Source organism: Mytilus trossulus, chromosome 1, assembly GCF_036588685.1.
Source record: "Mytilus trossulus isolate FHL-02 chromosome 1, PNRI_Mtr1.1.1.hap1, whole genome shotgun sequence".
Classification (NCBI taxonomy): domain Eukaryota; kingdom Metazoa; phylum Mollusca; class Bivalvia; order Mytilida; family Mytilidae; genus Mytilus; species Mytilus trossulus.
The window spans coordinates 68,763,701-68,787,176 of NC_086373.1; the positions used below are offsets into that span (position 1 = coordinate 68,763,701).

A 23,476-nucleotide genomic window follows, 5' to 3' on the forward strand; every position below is an offset into this window, starting at 1 on the left:
TATTAATATCTTCACAGGTTTGGAGTGACTGAAGAAATGGTCAAGCCCTTTTTGGAAGGCAAGACTATAGAAGAAGCCATGAAAGAAAAACGACTTTTCATTATTGATTTAGCGCTCTTAGAAGGTTGCCCTGCAAAGACAGAGGACCTTGTTGTAAGTAATATTGATGTTGGTTGATTACTTGTTAAGATAAAATAAGCGATCAGATCAATCGAACTAAGCTCGACTAATGTTACTGTTAAATCCTATTTGTTTGAATGTATTACACTGTGCATAAAATCAGATATATGCACAATTTATTTTATTTTTGGTAAATATATATTCATCTTCATGTAGTAGTTGATTGTTGTTAATCTAATCTTGTTGATCTCTTTTAAAAACGACTGATAGGATTGAAGACTAATTTTGATATTTGTATTTCCTGTGCTGTTTCACTAAATTAATCACTAACACAAAATGAATAATAAATGTTTGAGGACGGTATATTTTACACTATAATGTCTCTGCGGTAATTTTATATGCATGTAAAATGTTGCTGCATTTTATTCTATTTTATTTGTATAATGTATGAAGATAACCTGCCCTTTTATGTTTGTAGATAACTTGCCCATTTGGCTTGTTTTATTTCAACAATGCCAACCATCTTATGCCGATAGCTATACAGTTATTTCAGCAAAAAGGAACGGATAACCCAGTAAGTTGATAGTTTACTTCCCATATTATGTCCTTTCATTGTATATCATGAAACATATTCGTTAGTTATTTGTTACTATAGTGATGACGAATATAAATAATTTTTACAACTGTACCTCAATTTTTTACTTTTTTACCTTTTATGTCTGTTTGATTTGCTGACATATTGTTGTCAATGTAATGAGATTCTATATGACTGTCATATAAGTGCGAGGTGTGGCTAGCTATAAAAACAGGTTTAATCCATCATTTTCTGTAAAAGAAATTGCATAGACCTAGTCAGGAATATAACAGTTGTTTTCCATTCGTTTGATGTTTTATTCTTCAATTTCTTCATGTTTCGATTCATAATGACTATAGTCAGTCTTTTTCATACACTATTAAAGTTGACGTCCAGCTATTCATTTTAATGCACGATAAATACTTTGACTATTTTCTTACTATATATTACAGGTATTCTTACCCTCAGATCCTGAGTACACGTGGATGATGGCAAAGATGTGGTATAATCTGGCTGAAGCTCACTACCACCAAGCTCTAACTCATTTGAGTAAGAAGGAAAACATTTTACGTTAAACATGCTTTGTTATATTCGATACAAGATTTAACAAACTCTTAATTATGTTAAAAAAGGCACCAGTAGTATACCGCTGTTCAAAACTCGTATATCGGCTAGATATAAAAGTTCGAAAGTCAAAACAAGTAAAAAGTTGTACAGCACTGATGATCAAAAGTTCAAAAAGGTTGTGCCAAATACGGATAGGGTTTGGATAAGAACATCCTTATTATTTAGAACAATTTATGCTATTGCAAACAGTAAATTTTATTAATCAACCAATTTTACACTTTGAATCATTTTACGTCAGGTTTCATTCTACATAAAACGCAGAAAAAACCTTTACATAGCCATTTATTCTGTTCTGTAATTCTGTAGTGTATACTTCCTGTTTGACGAGATATAAGACCGAAAGAAAAATACAAAGTAAATTAAAAAAAACTTATTAACAATAATTAAGGAATAACAGTACTGTAGTTGAAGTGTTGCCATCGTCAATTGTAAATTTTAAGGTCGCAAATGCAGTTAATACAAATGAAAACTTACAAACTGGAGATTATTACGTTACATGTACGCTTCAAATTCGGATAAAATTACATTAGAACGGCGAATTCGAAGTAGGTATTGTTTTATTTTCGATTATATAGTAGTAATCGAACATTTATTCAAAATGGCGGGTCCCTCCTTAGTTACGCCTGGTCAACTGTGGTTTTGACGGCAACTTTTAGCCAATGAAAAAAATTGTTACATCCAAATTGCATTAGAATATAGAATTGAGTGCAATCATAGCAAATCTTCTAAAATCTAACAATCCTAGTAAAACGCACCTTTCACGTGTACGAGAATCGAAATCACAGCATCAGTATTGGTAGGCTAGTGATACAGTAATTAGACACTTGGCCACTCTCCCAAAAAAATAAAATAAATTGAAAACAAAATCGAATAAAACATTCTAAAATGGGTAACTAAAATTCTCAAAGATTAAAGAGAACGTGTATCAATAATTACTGTTGTTTTCGTTTCAGATCTCACCCATTTTATGATGGAAGGAATATGTGTAGCAACAAAGAGAAACCTTTCACCATCACATCCTATTTGTAGATTACTTACTCCTCATTTTATGTACCTGATCGCTATAGATTTGTATGCATTTTTTCTTTCTTTTAAGTGAAATATGTAACTCGCATTTCTCCGAGACAAAATCCTGGTTACATCGATTCTGTGTATTTTACTTTTTGTTTTTTTTAAAGTTATATTTTTAGAGGTGCATGTAAAAACAACAAATAGTCGTTAAAAAATTAAGTTTTAGTAGTAACTGTATAAAGAATAAAAGAAAAACCTCTTGATAACGTGAATTATGAAATAACTTAGGTTCTTGCATTTAACTTCAGTCTTGGTCTTGGAACTCTGATAAACCCAGGAGGTATCTTTGACAAAACTTCAAATGGTGGAATTAATGGTGCCTTCTTCTTAATGAGAGAAAGGTGAGAACATTAAACAGTTGCTTTAATACATGAATATTAACAAACAAATTTGAAAAAAGAAAAGACGAATATAAGGATATACAAATGTATGTTCTGCCTGGTTTTTTTTTGGTATATTTTGTTGATAAAAGAGGACAAAGATACTAATGTCAAAAGGACATTCAATCTCATAAGTTGAAAATAACCTGACAACTTCATGGCAAAAAAACCCAAAAGACCAAAATTTTGTATTACAAACGTAACTGGCATAGAAAACTAAAGACTTAGCAACACGATACCTGCCAAACACCGGGGGCAATCTCGGGTGCTCATAGAGGGTAATCAAAATCTGCTCCACATGTTGCACCCGTCGTGTTGTTCATGCAAGTCAAAACACGTCGATAAGTCTAGTGAGGTAAGTCGTATTCCTGGAAAATATGAGATTGTGTTTGCGACGTTTGGCATATCATTTTCCATCATCTGTGAACAGATATTCCATAACATTCAATCAACTTATGACGGCGTCCGTAAAATTTAACTTCACCACTTGAAATTCTATAATTTCTATTCATACATCAATGTGCGAGTAACCGAACGACGTAAATATAAAAAAGCAATAGTCATTTCATTTCTCTGAAACCAATAAATCAGTCAGTCTTATCCAAAAGTCCAATCGATTAGACTAACTGCTTAACGTTTATAATTTAACAATGGGCGATACTTTATATTATCTGTCATGTGTATACAATTGCTACATTTATAACACCAGATTTTTTTTCAAAACAACAGCAACAACATGTCGATGCGTTAAAATACAACCACTGACGGAGATCCTCACTAACAAGATTATTTTCTATCAGCCAACAAGTTGCCGAATGTGCCATAATGGCATAATGTTCGGGATTTTTAGTTTTATATTGTTATTCAACTTCGAATATATTTTGGCCTCAAACTGTTTTTATGTGTGTTCTACTAATTAAACTTATTTTGATATCTCACCCTTCCTTTTACATCTAGATTTGATTATAAATAAGATTTACATAAAGGAATAAAAATTATTTCAGAAAAGAGACATGAACTCTTTGATAATAGATAAAACATACAAGTTAAACAAAACAGAAATAAAAAAAGTATCAAAACTTGATCGCTGTAATTCAAAGCATGTCTGTTATATGAATATGACGACATTGAACATATATCTTAAATTATAGATTAGACAACATAACTTGCCTCTCGGTCAGTTGAAAAGAAACATATGTTAACTATATCCAAATAATTTGGTCTTGTTTTTTTATATGTGTAATATACATGTATGCTAATGTTTACTATTTGTATATGTTATTAGACTTCGTTTGTTTTTGTTACCAGAATGTGCCTTCTTTGTAAATTTAAAGGTAAAACACATACATTTCTTTCCCAATTTTCTTCCTACAGCATGAAGTTTTGGAGATTAGATACACATGGAACTTTACCAGAAAATCTCAAGAGCAGAGGGGTGCGTTACAATCAATGATATTTAATAGCTTGATATTTTGTACGAGCTAATTAAGAACAAGTGAGATTCTAGTATTGACAGATAGAGGGAAGAATGAAAATTAAAAAAACATCATCTTCTGGTAGGGTAGATGAACAAAAAAGAGTAAAAACTAATTTTACATTCATCGAACGTTACACATAAAGTTTTTAAAATGTACAGAGGTTAACCAAAATGATTTCTAAGGAATTCCTTATTAGAATGACCTGAAAAAATGGAGAAAAGCTTAGAAAATCTTGGAAACAAAAACTTACCCGTCATAGTATACTTACTTTTCTTGTTTTCATAAACGTCATAACATTCACATACATACTGAACAATATATAATTAAAGTATCACTTCGACAAATCTAAAAGAAAAAGTAATTTCTTATTCAATACTGAAGCTGGAATTTTCAATCTGAATTTACCTTTATAATAATATTAAATGCATGGCGCATTTTCCTGTAAATTGCTCATTTACTTCAAGTATAGTCAATGTACATACAATTTTTGACACATATCATGGTCGAGTAAAATTTGATCTAAGATAAAATGAACCAGCTTCTTTGAATTTTGTAGCAAGCTTTATACATTTTTTTCTACTATGTTTAACAACTTCCTGTTAACAGAATACTTATCAGGAATTATTGTATTAATGAGTAGTTGCTCTCTGCAATTGGTTGGTTGCTGTTATTTTTATTTACAATCAGAGTATTATTCTAAACATGTTCATATGTTATAGGGATATAATTACGATACTGCAGTCAGGTCATTAAAGATTGCATATTTTGGCGTTAATATTGATGCACTTATAGGGTATTTGCATCGGAACTAAACTCATTTATTCAAAAACCAGTTGTTGGCATGACACGGGTTATGTTCTTCTCATATATGTTATGATGGTATGATACTAAAACCCTAACGGAAAAAATTGTGCCTGATGTTCATATGATGAAATCATAATCTTTCAGTCAAGTTAATTGAAGTATGGAGCTGGCATGTCAGTTAACTGCTAGTAGTCTGTTTTTATTTATGTATTATTGTCAGTTTGTTTAATATTTTCTTTGGTTACATCTTCTGACATCAGACTCGGACATCTCTTGAACTGAATTTTAATGTGCGTATTGTTATGCATTTACTTTTCTACATTGGCTAGAGGTATAGGGGGAGGGTTGAGATCTCACAAACATGTTTAACCCCGCCGCATTTTTGCGTCTGTCCCAAGTCAGGAGCCTCTGTCCTTTGTTAGTCTTGTATTATTTTATTTTAGTTTCTTGTGCACAATTTGGAAATTAGTATGGCGTTCATTATCACTGAACTAGTATACATTTGTTTAGGGGCCAGCTGAAGGACGCCTCCGGGTGCGGGAATTAATCGCTACATTGAAGACCTGTTGGTGACCTGCTGTTGTTTTTTTCTATGGTTGGGTTGTTGTATCTTTGACATATTCACCTTTTCCATTCTCCATTTTATGTTATAAAAACTTTTAAATAGGGACACCTATGAGTCGTCACTGCAAACGAATATAATCAGGAAGAATTGTGAAATAACGTTTTTTTTTATTGAAGAGTTGACGTAAAACAATCATGAATGAACGAAAAACTTGGAAAGGTTTTATCGCTAATCTAATGTTCTATTTTGGTAATATTTTGGCCACGAGCATCACTGAAGAGACATGTATTCTCGAAATACGCATCTGGTGCAAGAAAATTAGTACCGTAAAATTTTATTACTACCACTGGGTCGATGCCTCTGCTGGTGGACTATTAGTCCCAGAGGGTATCACCAGCCCAGTAGCCAGTACTTCGTTACTGGCATGAAAACACAGATTTTGTGTGTTATTAAAATTTGCTGTTACAAAATGACAGAAATTATAATAAATTAAGGAATTCTTTTCTCGGATTTGGCTATACTTTTTGGAACTTTTGGATTATAGCTCTTCATCGTTTATATAACCTTTGGATTTAAAATATTTTCGCCATGAACATCACTGAAGAGACATGTATTGTCGAAATGCGCACCTATTGCAAGAAAATTGGTACCGTAAATTCTATAACTGCAACAAAGTAATAACGAGAAAATCAGATTGAAATATTAGCTGTAGACGATGAATAAATTCTTAATTATGCCCGATTGATATTCAGTGGATGCTTAGCCATTAGATTTGATACTCAAATAATTTGTTCAGATATAGTTGTATTTATACAAGTAATTTTTATTTGAAAAAAAACCCGTATGAACAGAAATATTTGTGTAACGGTAACAGCATCTGCAGGAGTCTGCTGTTTGTTTATACACTGACCACAACTTATTTGATGTTGACAGCAGTATGACATTAACGAGACGCTGCTAAGTGTCCACCTGTTTTCTTTTCAGGTTCTTGACCAGTCTGTTTTAAAAGATGCCTATCATATGAGGGATGATGCTCTTATCCTTTATGATGCCATCAAAACTTACGTTCAGAATTATGTGACTCATTATTATTGTAAGTCCTTTTTAATTCATTTTGATAAGTTCTACTTTTTACAATAGGTAGAAAATTCAACTTTGTTTTCAATTTTTTTAGCCATTGTTTTCATTTTTGCACCTTGTTTCTAACATGTCTCTAATCAACCTAAACTGTGGCAACATTATGTGTTCAACAAGTAAGATTTTAGACACGTGACTTTCATTAGTGAATGTCTACAGTGTGTTCCTTCACACTTGTTTCCGATTGTGTTTGTCGTCAGGGTATCTATGATGACCGATTTTCAGTTTTTATGATTTTACAGTTTTATTTTTTTGAAACAATAAACCCAGAAAAGTGTCTTTCCTATATGATTATTCTAGTTTATTTATTATAAGATACATCATCAATAGCAATGTATATTGTTCAAATGTTACAAACAGTGAATAGTACATTTTCTAAGGGTTATATAATTTATTCACATCTAATATGTTGTAAATAAAGGCAACAATAGTATACCGCTGTTCAAAAATCATAAATCGATTGAGAGAAAACACATTCGAATTTCAAACTAAAACCGAAGGAAACACAGCAACTAGAAAAGAAAAACAACGAAACAACAGAAACACTGAAATGCAAAACAATAAACACAAAAAAAAAACCCAACAAAACACCAAACGATAATGCTACATATAAAGAGACGATTAGATTAAACGTTGGGCCAAACTGCACGCTTTATGGCAATGTTAAATATACCGCTAAAATGACCACATTACATGACAGTAACATTTTTGTTGAGCCAATTGGTTGTACTTAAGTACAAAAGAGGGGCAAAAGATACCAGGGGGACAGTCAAACTCATCAAAATCTAAATTTGACCGTCCCTCTGGTATCTTTCGATCGTCTTTCATAGATAAAAAATAACGCCATGACTAACAAAGAAAAAGACAAACAGGCAAATTACACAAATGTAGTACACACGACACAACATAGAAAAATAAAGAGCATGATTATATTTTAGACGTATTAGGATAACTCAGAATCAATCGTTATTAAAATTTGTTCGTGTTTTAGCTGTAGAAGGATCATTTAAGGCAGACTATGAAATACAGAACTGGGGCGCAGAAATTGTAAAGAGCAGGGATGATGGTGGTGTAGGAATTTTGGTTCGTATTTTTTTTTACTAGTATATATATATATATATATTCATAAGTACGTCTGAGTCAGTGACAACCCTACAACAGATGTATCCATCGGATCGCCATCAATGATGGTGATACATGGCTGTGTACACAATGTATATACAACTCGTCTTGCAGGCGATTTGGTGTCACGATATCACAGTAGCATGGGTTCGAATCCCGGCGAGGGAAGAACCAAAAATTTGCGAAAGCAAATTACAGATCTAACATTGTTGGGTTCATGTTTAGACGAGTTGTATATATATAAACATGATATTGTGTTTAATATACTATTTTCTAGTGGTCGTTTTATCAATGAACCAATTCATACATTGTTACAAACTACATGTTGGAAAAACTAAGGCTTTGTCTACCTCGGGAATGAATGACCCAAGCTGTATTTGGCAAAATATTTAGGAGTTTTGGTCCCAAAGGCTCTTCAACTTCGTACTTTATGTGGCCATTTTACTTTTTTTGATTCGAGCGTCGCTGATGAGTCTTCTGAAGACGAAACGCGCGTCTGGCGCATATAACAAATCCTGGTACCAATGAGTTTATTTACATGTTTGCAGGGAGTTCCAAATGACGGCAAATTTGAAACAAATGACCAGTTAGTGGTGACATTGACAGCCATTATCTATACATGCAGTGTTGCCCATGCTGCAGCTAACTTCCAACAATATGACGAATACGCAGCTCCATTTAGAATGCCATTTGCAATGCATGGAGTTCCTCCTAAGGATAAGGTAAGGCGTGTCTTGTATGTCTAGTCGACAAAAATAATAAAACATAATTTTGAATCCGCAATGCTATTCAACTTTGTATTTATTTGGCTTTATAAATATTTTGATATGAGCGTCACTGATGATGAACCCTAGTACCTTTGATAACTAATTACACCACTGGGTCGATGCCACTGCTAGTCGACGTTTCGTCCCAGAAGGTATTACCAGCCCAGTAGTCAGCACTTCGGAGTTTACATAAATATCAATTATATGGTAATTTTTATAAATTTCCTGTTTACAAAACTTTGAATTTTTAGAAAAAACTAAGGATTTTATTATCCCAGGAATAGATGAGTTTAGCCGTATTAGGCACATCATTTTGGAATTTGGGTCCTCAATGCTCTTCAACTTTGTATGTGTTTGGCTTCATAAATATTTTGATATGAGCGTCACTGATGAGTCTTATGTAGACGAAACACGCGTTTGGCGTGCTAAATTATAATTCTGGTACTTTGATAACTAATTAACATACTAAAATATGTCAAGGAACGTACTTAAATTAAATTTAATTTTAAATTATGTATAATAAACAATAGGTGATATTACATACTAGAATTATGAAAGACACTATAAAAAAAATAAGAATCCTCATGATGGAAGTGAAGGATGAATACATGAACATGAATGAAAAGAGACCACTGAAGAAAAAAAATTATATTACTCGCTCATACAACAGATATAAATGGCACAATTAACAGCATTTCCATATTAACTTTCAAGATACCTTTTTTTTTAATTTGAAATTTTAGAACCAAATTGAGATTGAAACCATATTGAAGACTATTCCTAACAGAGCTGAACTTCTCGAGTTAATGTCAATCACAAAAGTTCTTAGTGAGAAAGCAACACAAAGTCTGGGTGATTTTGAGAAGCAGTTGATTGTAGATCCACCGGCGGTCAAAATTGTAAACGAGTAAGTTAAGACTTTAGTCAGAGTTCATATTTGAGATGTTATTTTCTTACAATTTAAAAAATGTTATGGATATAAGCAATAGAGTTTACATCCCGATGGATAACCTTTTTCATTTTTGCGGTTAAAATATATGAGAGATTTAGCTAGCAATAAAACCATATCCAATCCACCATTCTCTACATTTGAAAATGCCTGTACCAAGTCAGGAACATGACAGCAGTTGTCCATTCGTTTGATGTGTTCTATCATTTGATTTTGCGGTGTGATTAGGGACCTTCCGTTTTGAATTTTCATCGGAGTTCAGTATATTTGTGATTTTACTTTCCACTCAATCTTTGTCACAAATCTATTAAAGCAGCTTGATAAATGATGGGTAAAAATGACTTCTTATTTTTGTTTTGTTATTCGAAAATAACCATTGATAGTCCAGTCAAACTAAGATTTAACCTCAAACTAATTGCAACAGAAAATGTTTTAGTTCTAATCTATAGCATTATGCCCTTTATATACACAGAAAAAAAGTCTCATAAAATCTAACTTGAGGAAAACTCAAAATCAGCATTTTGAATTTCCTATGGAAAATAACATTGGAAAGGGAGATAACTCTTGCAAAAATGAGTCTTTTTTGGTCAGTTTTCGGTTGTTTTTCTTGAAATTTATGGAAAGTATGATACTTTGAAGGGGTTATAAGTTTGTATTTGACTTAATTATATAATCTTCTGCTCATGAAATGTACAAAACCGAAGTGTTATGGGTAGTTCTATTTTTTTCGTGCACTTTTCATTTAAGAAATTTCAAATTTGAATCTTTGTAATCATTTTGAAAAAATATTGTGAAAATTTGGTATTGTTTATATCTGTATATTATGTTTTTTCAGCAACTTACTTATCCAAAGAAACTTTAAACCACAAAAAGAAGAAAACATGCTTATTTATTTTTTATTAAATTTGAGATTCTTTACTTTGACATGTTGAAAAAATCAATAAATGGTCAACTAATGAATTACGAAAACTAGATTATAGCGTGATAAAATATATGAAAACACCTTTAGAGTTGTTTGTTATACTCTAAAGGCCTCTAAAAAATCAAGAATCAATACATCCTGATGAATAGAAGCGGTGAAGTTATAATTTTGTATCAATTTTTATTGATATTTCAGCCTTTTTTGCAAGAGTTATCTCCCTTTTCAATGCAAATCTCCATAGGAATTTTGAATGGTGTTTTTTTTAGTCTTCCTCAAGTTAGATTTTATGGGACTTTTTACTGTGTATATTTAGGGTATAATGCTAAAGATTAAAACTTAAAAATCTTCTGTTGCAATTACTTTCGGGTTAGGGTCAAATTTGTGCTAGATTGACTGGACTATGAGGTATATTTTCATTCAAAGAACACAAATCAAATGTAACACTGATTTCGACGCATGCCATTTTCTTGCGTACTGTTGTTTGAAAATGTAAAATTAGTATTGATACATACGGTATGTAATACCTTTCCATAAACATGATAACAGGTGGGAAATTGATATAAAACTATGAAATTTTATCACTTCACATATACAAATCACAATAATTTTGGAACAGATCAGATGATTAAGCTAACTTTTAATGTTCGAAATATTATCTTTAAAAAGTACAACAGGACAATTTCAAACAGCAGAAAAAAACGAAATCAACCACAAACATCAGACTCCTCAGAAAAAGATAGGCGAACTAAATAAGACAAACAACAATGCACAGCACATTATAGTAATAGCCTGGTTTGCTACAGAATCAAGATAGGGTAGTGTTAAACCTGTTTAACGTGCGCACAACCTTGTAAAAGGATTCTGCAAATGCTACTTTCTTTGGTTACCTCTTCTGACATCAGACTCGGACTTCTCTTGAACTGAATTTTAATGTGCGTTTTGTTATGCATTTACTTTTCTACATTGGCTAGAGGTATAGGGGGAGGGTTGAGATCTCACAAACATGTTTAACCCCGCCGCATTTTTGCGCCTGTCCCAAGCCAGGAGCCTCTGGCCTTTGTTAGTCTTGTATTATTTAAATTTTAGTTTCTTGTGTACAATTTGGAAATTAGTATGGCGTTCATTATCACTGAACTAGTATATATTTGTTTAGGGGCCAGCTGAAGGACGCCTCCGGGTGCGGGAATTTCCCGCTACATTGAAGACCTGTTGGTGACCTTCTGCTGTTGTTTTTTTATTTGGTCGGGTTGTTGTCTCTTTGACACATTCCCCATTTCCATTCTCAACTTTACTTGATAAATCGTATGTGTTAGATAAGGGTGTTCTTATCCCAGGAATAGATTACCATAGCCGTATTTGGCACAACTTTTTGGAATTTAGGGTCCTAAATGCTCTTCAACTTTGTACTTGTTTGGTTTTAAATTTATAACTATTTTGATTTGAACGTCACTGATGAGTCTTATGTAGACGAAACGCGCGTCTGACGTATTAAATTATAATCCTGGTACCTTTCACAACTATTAGAAGCGTATTAAAAATATAAAAGCTATGCACACATGTTTAATTAAGTTTTTTTTAAAGTATAAATTGACAAACAAAAAGAGATTGCAACTCATCAGAATAGCATGCATTCTATACAGAGTGAGGCCAGAGGATAAGCATTTCCACCTTTCTATTTAGAAGCATTATCGAGAGATAATTGTTAAGTGCCCATGTTTTATAAATTACAAAAACTATCAAAACATATAGTGCCTATATCGTAAATCGTGAAGAACTGAAAAGAACGTTTTTTTTTGGTCTCATTTGTTTTTTTTCTGACTCTGTGCTCTATAGAAATGAATATCATGAATGTTGCATAGAACAATGATTTAATGATAAGTTACTTCGTAGTATACATTAAAATTGATAAAATTCAACAAAAACCAAACAAAACTTGCGATTTCATAGTTATTTTAATTGCTAAAAAGTAAAATCACAAAAATACTGAACTCAAAGGAAAATTCAAAACGTAAAGTCCCTAATAAAATAAAAAGGTCAAAAACATCGACGATGCGTAAACAAAACAAACAGAGATAATAGGTAAAAATGTCAAAAAAAAGTGGTACAAAAGAAATAAAAAAATAATTCCATTAAAATTGTAGATATACAATTTCGAATATAAAAGGAAATCAAAAACTGAAAAGCCTAATTGACTGTGACATTTGTTCTATATTTACTATGTATTAATAATGTATTAAGCATAAGTTTAACACTATAGTACTGATGTATACCTTGATTTAAACTTTTTGAAAGTTAATGGTTTGGAATCTTTCTTTATACTTTGGAACTATCAATAATGAATACTTTATTAAATAATCAGAAACATAACAATACATTATCAAATACAATATATCCATTACTGTAAACTGGTGTGCAATCAAAGGCCAATCCTATAATATAGGGTTATTGCATGAATATTGGGGAATATTGTCCCGAGTAGAATTTTATATTGCACGAGCTTGTGAGTGCAATATATGTTCTACGAGGGACAATAGTCCCCAATATTCATGCTATAACCCTTTTATTGTATAGCAATATAATATTTGAAAGTACAAATTGGTTTAAACTGAGATTTTGACGCTGATGACGTCATGAATTTTGAAGATTTATTGCACTAGTGCAATATTGAAATTTATTGCACGCTAACTTTTGGTTCCTTTCTGTTGGAAATATTATATTGCTATATAATAATCTAGGTTATTTAAATGAATAAATAACCAAAGTGAAATGTACTGTTTACTTTAACTGGTTTAAGGCGTCGCAGAAAAAAAAACCCAATAAGTGTAGCATAAGAAGGCGAAAGATACAAAAGGAACATTCACACTCACAGTACTCTATTATGTTTTATTTGAAGCGTGTTTTCTTTATGTGTCCTCAATATACATAATGTTCACCCTGAAGTTTTGTATTGTTATCTTGTGTGACATTCAGAAGTTTTTCACCTGTTAATTCTGTAAAACTTTCTGCATTCAGGATCAGTAGTCTAAATCGAAAACCTAATCACACCAATGGAATAAAACTTTGAACTGTTTACAAGATTCTAATATTTGTTTATTTTGCTGTCTGTTTAGTAATCCGCCATTTTCTTGACATTGTAGGTTTCGACAAAGCTTAAGGAATGTTGGTAAAATAATTGACGAGCGCAACAAAATAAGGGAAAATCCATATGACTGGCTTCATCCAACAGCAATACCGAATGCCATTAGTATTTGAAGTTTCTGTCTGCGTTATTATAACTGAAGAATATCGTACAACATGCACGAATTTCTGAGTATCTCTATTTATTTGTCAATGTTGTCTCTAACTATATGATTTATCTGAAATGTGTATTTATATGATAAGCACAATGTATCGTACTTATTAAAGAATAAAAAAATGAACATAATATTTTATGTATGGCATGCCGTTCGAATCCCTATTCTGGATTAACCTTTGTCAGGAACGCTAAAGGTTAAACTTTTTTTGTGTCAACTACAATTGAATTTTTAAAAGAACATGATAACAGTGTTAATACTATTAAAAAGTAGCTTACTTGGAAGGGTATTAAGAAGCATTGCTGGTGTTGAAAAGATTATAGCTGATTTGTATTAAAGATAGATTCGGTAAACAAAAGTAGTAGACCTAGTTTAATATTTTTAATTTGTTTCCTATTTTGATTGAAAAGAACTGGTTATCGTTGTTCATCGTTAGTTGTTTTGATGACAAATGTGCATTAATCTTAGATGGGATGCAAAATGACGCGCTTTCATCCCGTTCCCTTTACCCCAAAAGACCTCCCGAATAAGACTTATTTCTGCAATAAATCTGAAATTACTTTTTTTGTTATTCTGGTATGATTATATCCCAGATTATTGAGGTGGAGTAGAAAGTGATCGATGATTTGGTTTGTTTATTTGTCCACATTTAATACCCGCAAACTCATTTATATCAGAGATTGGATTTATGTCAAGTTTAATATAATCTAAAATACCTTATAAAATTCAATCTAGTTAAGATCAAAATGGTGTTTTGTTGATTTCTTAACACAAAACATTGGCGTGCCTTCATTTCTTTATACGACTATTTATTAATGACAATTTTGGGAAACGTTTCGTACAAAATGTCATTGTGCTTCATCTGTTATTCTTTTTCTATAATATCTAACAAAAGTTTCATAGGAATTAGTGAAAGTATTTTTGAGCTATTATCTAAAAACTGCAGCCCCCACCTCTTTTTATCCAAAACATTAAATCTGAAATTTCTGAAAATCGAGAGGGAGCTTATATCAATAGGTATTTATTTATAAACAATTGACCGAAGTTTCTTGTGAAATTGTGACAGCAGGGTGTAGTTATTGTACCACATGTCAGGAAGCAATACACAGTTAGGAGTTTAGTTTCGGATTCCTATGGATTTTTCAAATAGGAAAGTTATTGTGTAATAAAGTTCATTTTTAGACAGCTGAGTGCTAATTTAGCCTTCAAAGATGGTTTATAAGAGCATCAAGATTATTTTTTTACATGTTTGAGGGCCCTCGTGGGGTTTTTGATTATGTGATTACTTGGCCGTTTTTTTAATGATTATTTGATTATTAAGCCAAATATTTCATGATTATTTGATTACCTAGGACTGTATTTTTAGTTTATGATTATTTGATTACTAAAGATAAGCAAATATTTAATGATTATTTGATTATATTGGCAAAAAAATGGTGATTATATGATTACTAGGACCCCCCCCATGAGGGGGCCTCATGTTTTATGGGCTATTTTCTGTTTGACAATCCGTATTTTCATAGCTGGACCGGCTATCGGTCCAGAAATTAATGTAATGTTTACAAACACTTTTTTTCTACACAAAGTTTTTGACGCAATTTTACAAAAAAAATGAGACGAAAGAAATAAGATTTTCATTGGATTTGCTGAATGATATATGTACACAGTTTAAGAAAAGGTATTACTTCAAGCGATTGAAATTCTACTTTTAGCCTTTTGGGGAAATATGTGACATCTTTTCCCCCCTTTTTGCAATATTTTATAACAAACAAATGCAGATTGTTGCCATGGATACACCCAAAAGAAATTATAGTTTACCATTTTATATACTGGATATAAAATCAATGGAAGATTCTGATTACATACATATGCACATATATGACACAAACAGTAAGCTTGATATTGCAAGAAAGCAATGAAAAGGGGATGGTAAAATCTATAAGGGCATATTTTAATTTTTTTCCCTAACTGTTTATTGCTACCTCAGACAGACGATCAAGATAACGGTATACCATGACTTCAATTTTGTTCCGTCTTAAAACACAGGCGTATACAAATGTATACAGCTGAAATCTTCAATCAATTAACTCAATAATAGTTTCAGTGACGTTCGGTTGATAGTTAAAAGTACTATAAACCTGTTAAATTGGTGTTTTTTTTGTGAAGGAAAGATTTTTTCTATTTTAGTTACCCTCGTTACCGGGTTCCCGCCTGACTCACAATTCCCTCTAACCTTACTCCCACTAATTACCATGCCTCGATTCAAGAAGCATGTCCACCTCAGGTGCTGCTTAGGGAGGGGAAGGTCCGATGGTTGGACCCCCACCTTCTCCTGGGTTGGCAACTCACTTTAAAAAATGGCTGGATCCAACCGCTCGTATTTGTTATCATAATTGAAATATGTACAATACTCTAGGGATCAGATTTGAGATAATTTTAATTATTTGAATGAAATAGGAACAACATCTTAAGGAAATTTTCCTTATCAAAGACATTGTCATCCGCAGCCAAGCCGTATGATGACCATAATTTAATAATTTAATTATCACCATTACAGCTAACAGTAACAGTTATGTAGACTACTGAACATATAAAAAAATATATATATAAAAAGAAAGGATTGTGTACATGTAAATACACCTAGTTCAGCAATTACCCTGTCATTGGTACATGCATTTCGTCACGATTGCTATTTACACAGTGTGACCTCTAACACTTGCGATCGACCGGAATACATAGTATGCAGATTAGTCGAATCGATGGTGAAGGGGTATTCAGAAAAATTACAAATATCACATCATATATCAAATGATACATTCACGAAAGTGGAGAGAAATCCTATTTTTAAAGCATGTTTTTTTAATATAAATTCCTTGATGGAGATTAAAAGAGGGACGAAAGATACCAGAGGGACGTCAAACTCATAAATCGAAAATAAACTGACAACGCCATGGCTAAAAATGAAAAAAAAACAGACAAACAGTAGTACACATGACACAACATAGAAAACTACAGAATAAGCAACACGAACTCCTCCAAAAACTAGGGGTGATCTCAGGTGCTCCGGAAGGGTAAGCATTATGTGATCAAATTATTAAGTATAAATACTTCTTCGAGCTTAGTCGCTTCTAAAATTGGGGTTTGTAACTGCAATGAAAATCAAAGTACTGAAGTACTGAACATCAGAGGACCTCAAGTTGTGTTGAATTATTGATAAATGACAGGTGTTTATATTATACTTGTCGGACAGATATGTTCACCTTACAATATAGTACATATAACATTATTTGCTATGCTATAAATATATATCATATCTGAGATACTGACTTGAACTAAAATACTTAACTTTGTGAATTATCAATGATTATGTGGTCAAATGAGAACTGTTAGATTGGCATTATGACTATATAGTTGCACACATACAAAAATAGTTAGCATATAACTTATAATAGAGAATCAACATAGCAAACAATTCTTCGAGTAGCTATATAGTCACTCACCAATGCTCACTGAACTATGATAAAGAGGTTTAAGACAATCATATTAAAACAGACAAATTGTAATATTGGAGCTAAAGATACCAGATGAACAGCAAACTCATAAACCGAAAATAAACTTACAATTCCATGACTAAAACTAAAAAAGACATGCAGACAAAAAAAAGTACACTTTTCTAAAAAAAACATAGAAAACTAAAGACTGAGCAACCTACCATCCAAAATGTTTTGTGACCAAAAGAATCCAAATCTGAAATATATAATTCATCAATATAAAACTTTTTGGATCTTGGATGGCAGCCATAGCTGCCAAGTTTAATTATGCCAACAAGAATTTAAGTTTTACCATAGTTATCTGTGGTATAATTTTCACAATTATTCAATAGTTTTGTTGTGTATGATTTACAAATAGAAAAATAGAGATGGCAAGACCTGAAGAAGGCCGCCTGATTCTTTAAAGTGACATATGAACAACAGAGTCAGTGTGGGGCCAATAAGCTTAACTGCCCGCTTTGCACCAGCCAATATAAATGAATGCCTAGGGTGGGAATCGAACCCACATACACCAACTCTGTTGTCCCTATATTTTTAAATGAACAAAAAATTATCAAAAATAAATTTAAAAAAATGTATAAATTGGTTAAAATTTAATTATCAATTTATACATGTATACACTACTTTCAAACATCATATTTGTATATTGTTTCTATTGATTGTAGACTGTAGTTTTTATTTCATCTATTATATGTATAAAAATAACTGTTTCAGGAAAGGTGAGCAGTATAAAGTCAAATTATTGAATATTTATGATAGGTTGTTATGTTTAACCAAATACGGTAATGCAAACGCATTATATGTGATATGTAGTGTATATAGTGTACATGTATGTGTTCAAGTTTACGTAAAGGTAAATACTTTTCATGAAGTCAAAAGTCTATTGTTTAGAAACAAAATTAAAGATCATCACGTGTCATTAAACGTTACATCAGAAGTAAACAAATTTACCTTTTCAAACTTCTACAATGAGTATAAAAATAGCATCAATAAACGTAAATGGCTTAAGAAATGTTAAAAAACGTACATTAGTTTTTAATTGGATTGTTTTACAAAACATAGATCTTGTCTGTTTACAAGAAACACATTGTACACAGGACCAAACTTGGCTTTGGAGCAAAGAATGGAAAGAATTTGGGGGTGGTGAAAGTTTTTGGAATTGTGGTACAAACGAATCGAGAGGTGTGGGAATTTTATTAAAAAAAGATTTTACGCTTAGCTTTGATGTCCCAATGATAGATGATAAAGGTAGAATGCAAATTGGTGAATTTAAAACTAACACTGCGGTTTACCATATTTTTAATTTGTACACCCCAAATAAGGGTTCTGAAAGGAAACATTTTTTTGAAAACTTGAAAAACTTTAAAAATGACTTATATTCAGATGATAGCACAGACCATTATAATATCTTTTTAGGAGATTTTAACTGTGCGTTAGATAGAAAGTTAGATAGGTCCCCTTCACACCAAAATGATGATACAGGCTTAAACGAGTTGAAAAATCTTCTATTGCATTTTGATTTATATGATATATGGCGATCTAAATTTCCAACAAATAGACGGTATAGTTTTCAAAGAGGCAATTCAAAATCACGAATAGATTATATTTTTTGTACGAAATCCCTTAGCTGTAAAGTTTTAAACACACGTATAATCACATTTCCTTTTAGTGATCATGACATAGTTACTTCAAAAATAAAATTAGATGACATTGAAAGAGGACCGGTATTGTGGATCATGAATCTAAATACAATTAAGACTGATGAATTTTCAAATGCATTTAAAACGTTTTGGGAAAATTGGGTTAAAAACAAGAATCGATTCAATAGCATTCAAGAGTGGTGGGATGTTACAAAATCAAAAATTAAATTTTTGACCATGGAAATTAGTCAAAAACTAAACCGTTTATCAAAACAAAATAAGGTCATTGATTTAGAAAAACAGCTTGAAAAATTGAAACTTCAATTAAACGAATCAAATAAATCATGTGACAAAATTTCAGAATTAGAAAATAAAATTAAGGAATACTATACTAAAAAAACAGTCTCTGCAAAAATTAGATCAAGAACTAAATGGGCCGAAGACGGGGAAAAGTCGACAAAATACTTTTTTAATTTAGAAAAGAAAAATGGGCAGAACAAACTATGGCAACGTGTAAAAACAGAAAACGGTGAGTATAAATGTGACATTGATTCAATCTTAAATGAACAAGTAAAATTTTATACTAAACTTTTTGCCACGGAAGGGTGGGACAAAACAGCGGGCGAACAACTTTGTCAATTTATCGTAGACAAGGTAAGTAAGGAAGATCAAGAGATGTTAGATAGAGATATAAATATCTCTGAAGTAGAAAAGGTACTAAAATTACTTAAACAAAACAAATCACCTGGCGAAGATGGTATAATATCAGAATTTTATGTTTTATACTGGGATATAATAAAAGACGATTTCTTTAGTTTATTACAAGAAATTTTTAAGGATACTATATTGAGTAACTCTCAACATAAGGGGGTCTTAACCTTATTACATAAAGGAGGGGAAAGGGAAAATATAAAAAATTGGAGACCACTAACTTTACTAAATTGTGATTACAAAATTATTGCAAAGATTCTATCTGAAAGACTTAAAATAGTATTGCCTAAAATTATTCATACCGATCAGAAGGGGTTTGTTAAAGGTAGAAATATAAGCGAGGCTAACCGAATGATTCAGGACATTATAGAATATATTGACAACGAAGATGAAGAAGGAATTATATTATTTTTGGATCAACAAAAAGCTTTTGATAGGGTTGAATGGGAATGGATAGATTTTGTATTGGAGAAATTTGAATTTGGCGGGAAATTTAGAGCATGGATAAAGATGCTATTATATAATGCTACTACGTGTATCAAAACTAATGGGTTTGTATCAAGATACTTTTCTATTACTCGCTCCGCTAGGCAAGGGTGTCCAATAGCGCCTCTGTTGTATATCATACAAGCTGAACCCATGGCATGTGCAATAAGGGGTGACATTAAAATAGAAGGATTAAAATTACCAGGAGGGGGAGGGAACTTTATAGAAACCAAATTATGTATGTTTGCAGATGACACCCAGGTATTTAATAAAAATGAAAAATCTGTAGAAAATACTTTTAAAGTTTTGTCCTTATACGAAAAAGCTTCGGGTTCTAAAATAAACTATGACAAAACAAAAGGCTTACTATTAGGGGCTTCTAAAAGAAAACGATTTAAATTTGATAAAATCAAATGGATCACAGGCAATGTTAAAACTTTAGGGGTGTGCCATGGTTATGAAATAGATGACAATGATATTTGGAGAAAAATAATAGAAAAGGTTAAAAACTGTGTACATGTATGGAAAAGTAGGAAGCTTACATTTAAAGGTAAAACACTTATAGTAAAAAATATGATACTTTCTCTTTGTTCTTACGAGATCGAAATACGAGGAATTCCGGATAAATATACTAAAGAGCTAAATAATATAATTTGGAACTTTATATGGGACGGTAAAGTGAACCAGGTAGATAGAAATGTCTGTTGTTTGGACGAAATAAAAGGGGGGATGGGAATGGTAAGTATAGATACGTTTATAAAAAGCAAACAAACAAAACTAGTATATCGTTTAATTCATGAGCCATTGGAAAGCTGGAATGCGATCGGTAAGTATTGGCTTCGGAAATTTGACGAAAAATATAATGACCCTTTTTTTGTATGTAAATGTTCAAGTTTAAACGGTTTAGATATGAACCAACTACCACAAATTTATCAGAAAATTATAAATACGTGGTCAGGATTTATTCAAAATGTTGAAATACCTCCCTATAAAAGTGCTATTTTAAATACGAGGTTATTTGGAAACTCTTCTATTCGTTTCAAAAATAAATCATTGTTCTACTCTTCTTTTTTAAAAAGCGGTTTCACAACTATCCAGGACATTTGGAATTTAGAAACTACAGATTTCATCAGCTGCAATGAAATTTATAAGAAGTTGATTGATCGAAGAAATTGTATTTCCGAATTTTCAAAAATTAAACAGGCAATTCCTAAAGATTTCGTGCAAATTTTGAAATCTTGCGGAAACCAGAATTTGCATCATGAAAGTAAATTAAAGATTTCAAATGACCTTGAGATCATTAATTTAAACAACAAAAAAATCAAACCATCAAAGTTAAAACTCAATTATATTCGTACGGTTTTAAATAAAGATGTATCTCCAAAATGTCAAATTAAGTGGGAGGAAATATATGGAACAAATTTACCTTGGGAAAATATGTGGTCGGGACTAAATTTTTTGAAAATTGAAAATAAAGTAAAAGAATTCCAATGGAAATCCTTGCACAATATTTTATATACTGAAGAAAGATTAAAAAAAATGAAGATATCAAATGGAAAATGCCACATTTGTCAAAATGACAATAATATAGAAACCCTGCAACACTTATTTTTCAGTTGTAGTACATCACAGTTAATTTTAAAAAACCTCCAAGAAATACTTATTAAGTCAAAAATAGGAATAAGTAATCCTTTTGGTGAAAAGGAGGTTCTATTGGGTATAAACACGAAACAACTAAAATATGATAATTTTTTAAACATAATAATCATATACTTTAAATGGACACTATGGAAAATTAGGAATTCAATAAAATTTAATAAAACGCCTAAAACACCACAAGATATTTATAAAATCTGGAAACAAAACTTGAAATATAATCTAAAATTTGTTCTTCTTTTGAAAGGCGTTGATATCATTGATAAGACAAAATTGGAGTCTGTAATAATGAGAATTTAGACCTTTTTTATACAGCTTGAGTCAAAGTACATTTTTAATGGTTTATAGTATTAGAATAATAATTGTATCAAAAACAAATGATAAAAAAAAAGTATTAGCCTATCATGGTTATTGTAGTAAATGCACATCTTTTATGTGGGTATCTTATAATTATTTACTTACTATTTTGAAATTAAAGTGTAGAACTGTTAGATGCTTCTAACATTATATGGATATTATATTTTTTACACTAAATGTATTCCAAGGTTAAAAGTGGATAACTTTTTTTTATTGCCTTCTATTTCCCCTGGATAGATGGTTTCATTTTGTAAACAGGGACCCTTAGCCTGATCCTGGACGACTAAGGTAATTGTACACAGGAAATATTTAGAAATAAAACGTTTGTATGTCTTAAAAAAAAAAAAAAAAAAAATTTATACATGAAAATATTTATCATGTTTATAGGTTGATTTTCAGTGATTCAGATGGCTACTCAGATTGTAATCTCATAGGCTCCAATGTACAGCTACATGAATAGACAGCGTAAGAGTGTTTAAAATTGCTGAGGCAGACTTTTGGGGGGAGGAAGGAGCTAAAGGCATGCTTTTTCAAGGAGCTCCATGTATGGTAAATGCGTAGTCCTTTTTTTATATAGTTTACCCAAAGTGTTGACTTGCTAGACCCCTCCCCCTTTAAAACTCCTGGATTCTCATCCAATTTGATAGAAATCTAAACTGCTTTGAAACAAGGTTGTTTAGGTAATAACAATTATGTTTGGGAATAAAATAGAAAGGTTGCTTTAAACATGTTAAATGTTGCTGAACATTTTGTTTGAATTATCTAGAATATACATATCATTTTGGTCTTTTGTGGATAGTTGTCTCATTGGCAATCATACCACATCTTCTTTTTTATATGTACATGTGGTTTTAATCGTGGACATTTTAAATCCATGTTAACTTATGCATGACTCTGGCCTCTGGTACAAATTAGAACATGGAATTATTCATGCAAACTCACAGAAAGATTCTCGAGATTTAAATTTCCACAGAATAATAAATAAACAAAAACATTAAACAATTAACATACTAAAATTTATGATAAAACATTTAACATACTAAAATTTACGATAAAAGAGATAACAATCCATTATTAGATCGTCAAGTTCCCTTGTCACCTACTTACAGTGTTTATATATCTCAACTTGTATGATTCTCTCGTGTATGTACACAATGTAACAATGTTTTAGATTTTAACGAGAGAAATTTATGTATATCTGAAAAATTATTACACCAGGGTTTTCCATATCACAACCTAGTCATTACATTTACTCAATTTTATCAG

General features: G+C 31.5%; 1 protein-coding gene across 4 annotated transcripts in view; it reads left to right on the forward strand.

The window, feature by feature from the left end:
• The window catches only part of LOC134683286 (polyunsaturated fatty acid 5-lipoxygenase-like), a 28,295-nt gene extending 14,355 nt beyond the window's left edge, over positions 1-13,940 (forward strand). For all 4 annotated transcript variants that reach the window (XM_063542489.1, XM_063542505.1, XM_063542497.1 and 1 more), the window contains exons 6-16: positions 18-153; positions 599-694; positions 1,147-1,243; positions 2,275-2,392; positions 2,641-2,733; positions 4,147-4,207; positions 6,604-6,712; positions 7,748-7,839; positions 8,427-8,600; positions 9,389-9,552; positions 13,654-13,940. In XM_063542489.1, the coding sequence (XP_063398559.1) occupies positions 18-153; positions 599-694; positions 1,147-1,243; positions 2,275-2,392; positions 2,641-2,733; positions 4,147-4,207; positions 6,604-6,712; positions 7,748-7,839; positions 8,427-8,600; positions 9,389-9,552; positions 13,654-13,768 (1,255 nt within the window). In that variant the 3' untranslated portion in view covers positions 13,769-13,940. The remainder of the gene's footprint in view (positions 1-17; positions 154-598; positions 695-1,146; positions 1,244-2,274; positions 2,393-2,640; positions 2,734-4,146; positions 4,208-6,603; positions 6,713-7,747; positions 7,840-8,426; positions 8,601-9,388; positions 9,553-13,653) is intronic.
• Positions 13,941-23,476: the final 9,536 nt, after the last annotated feature.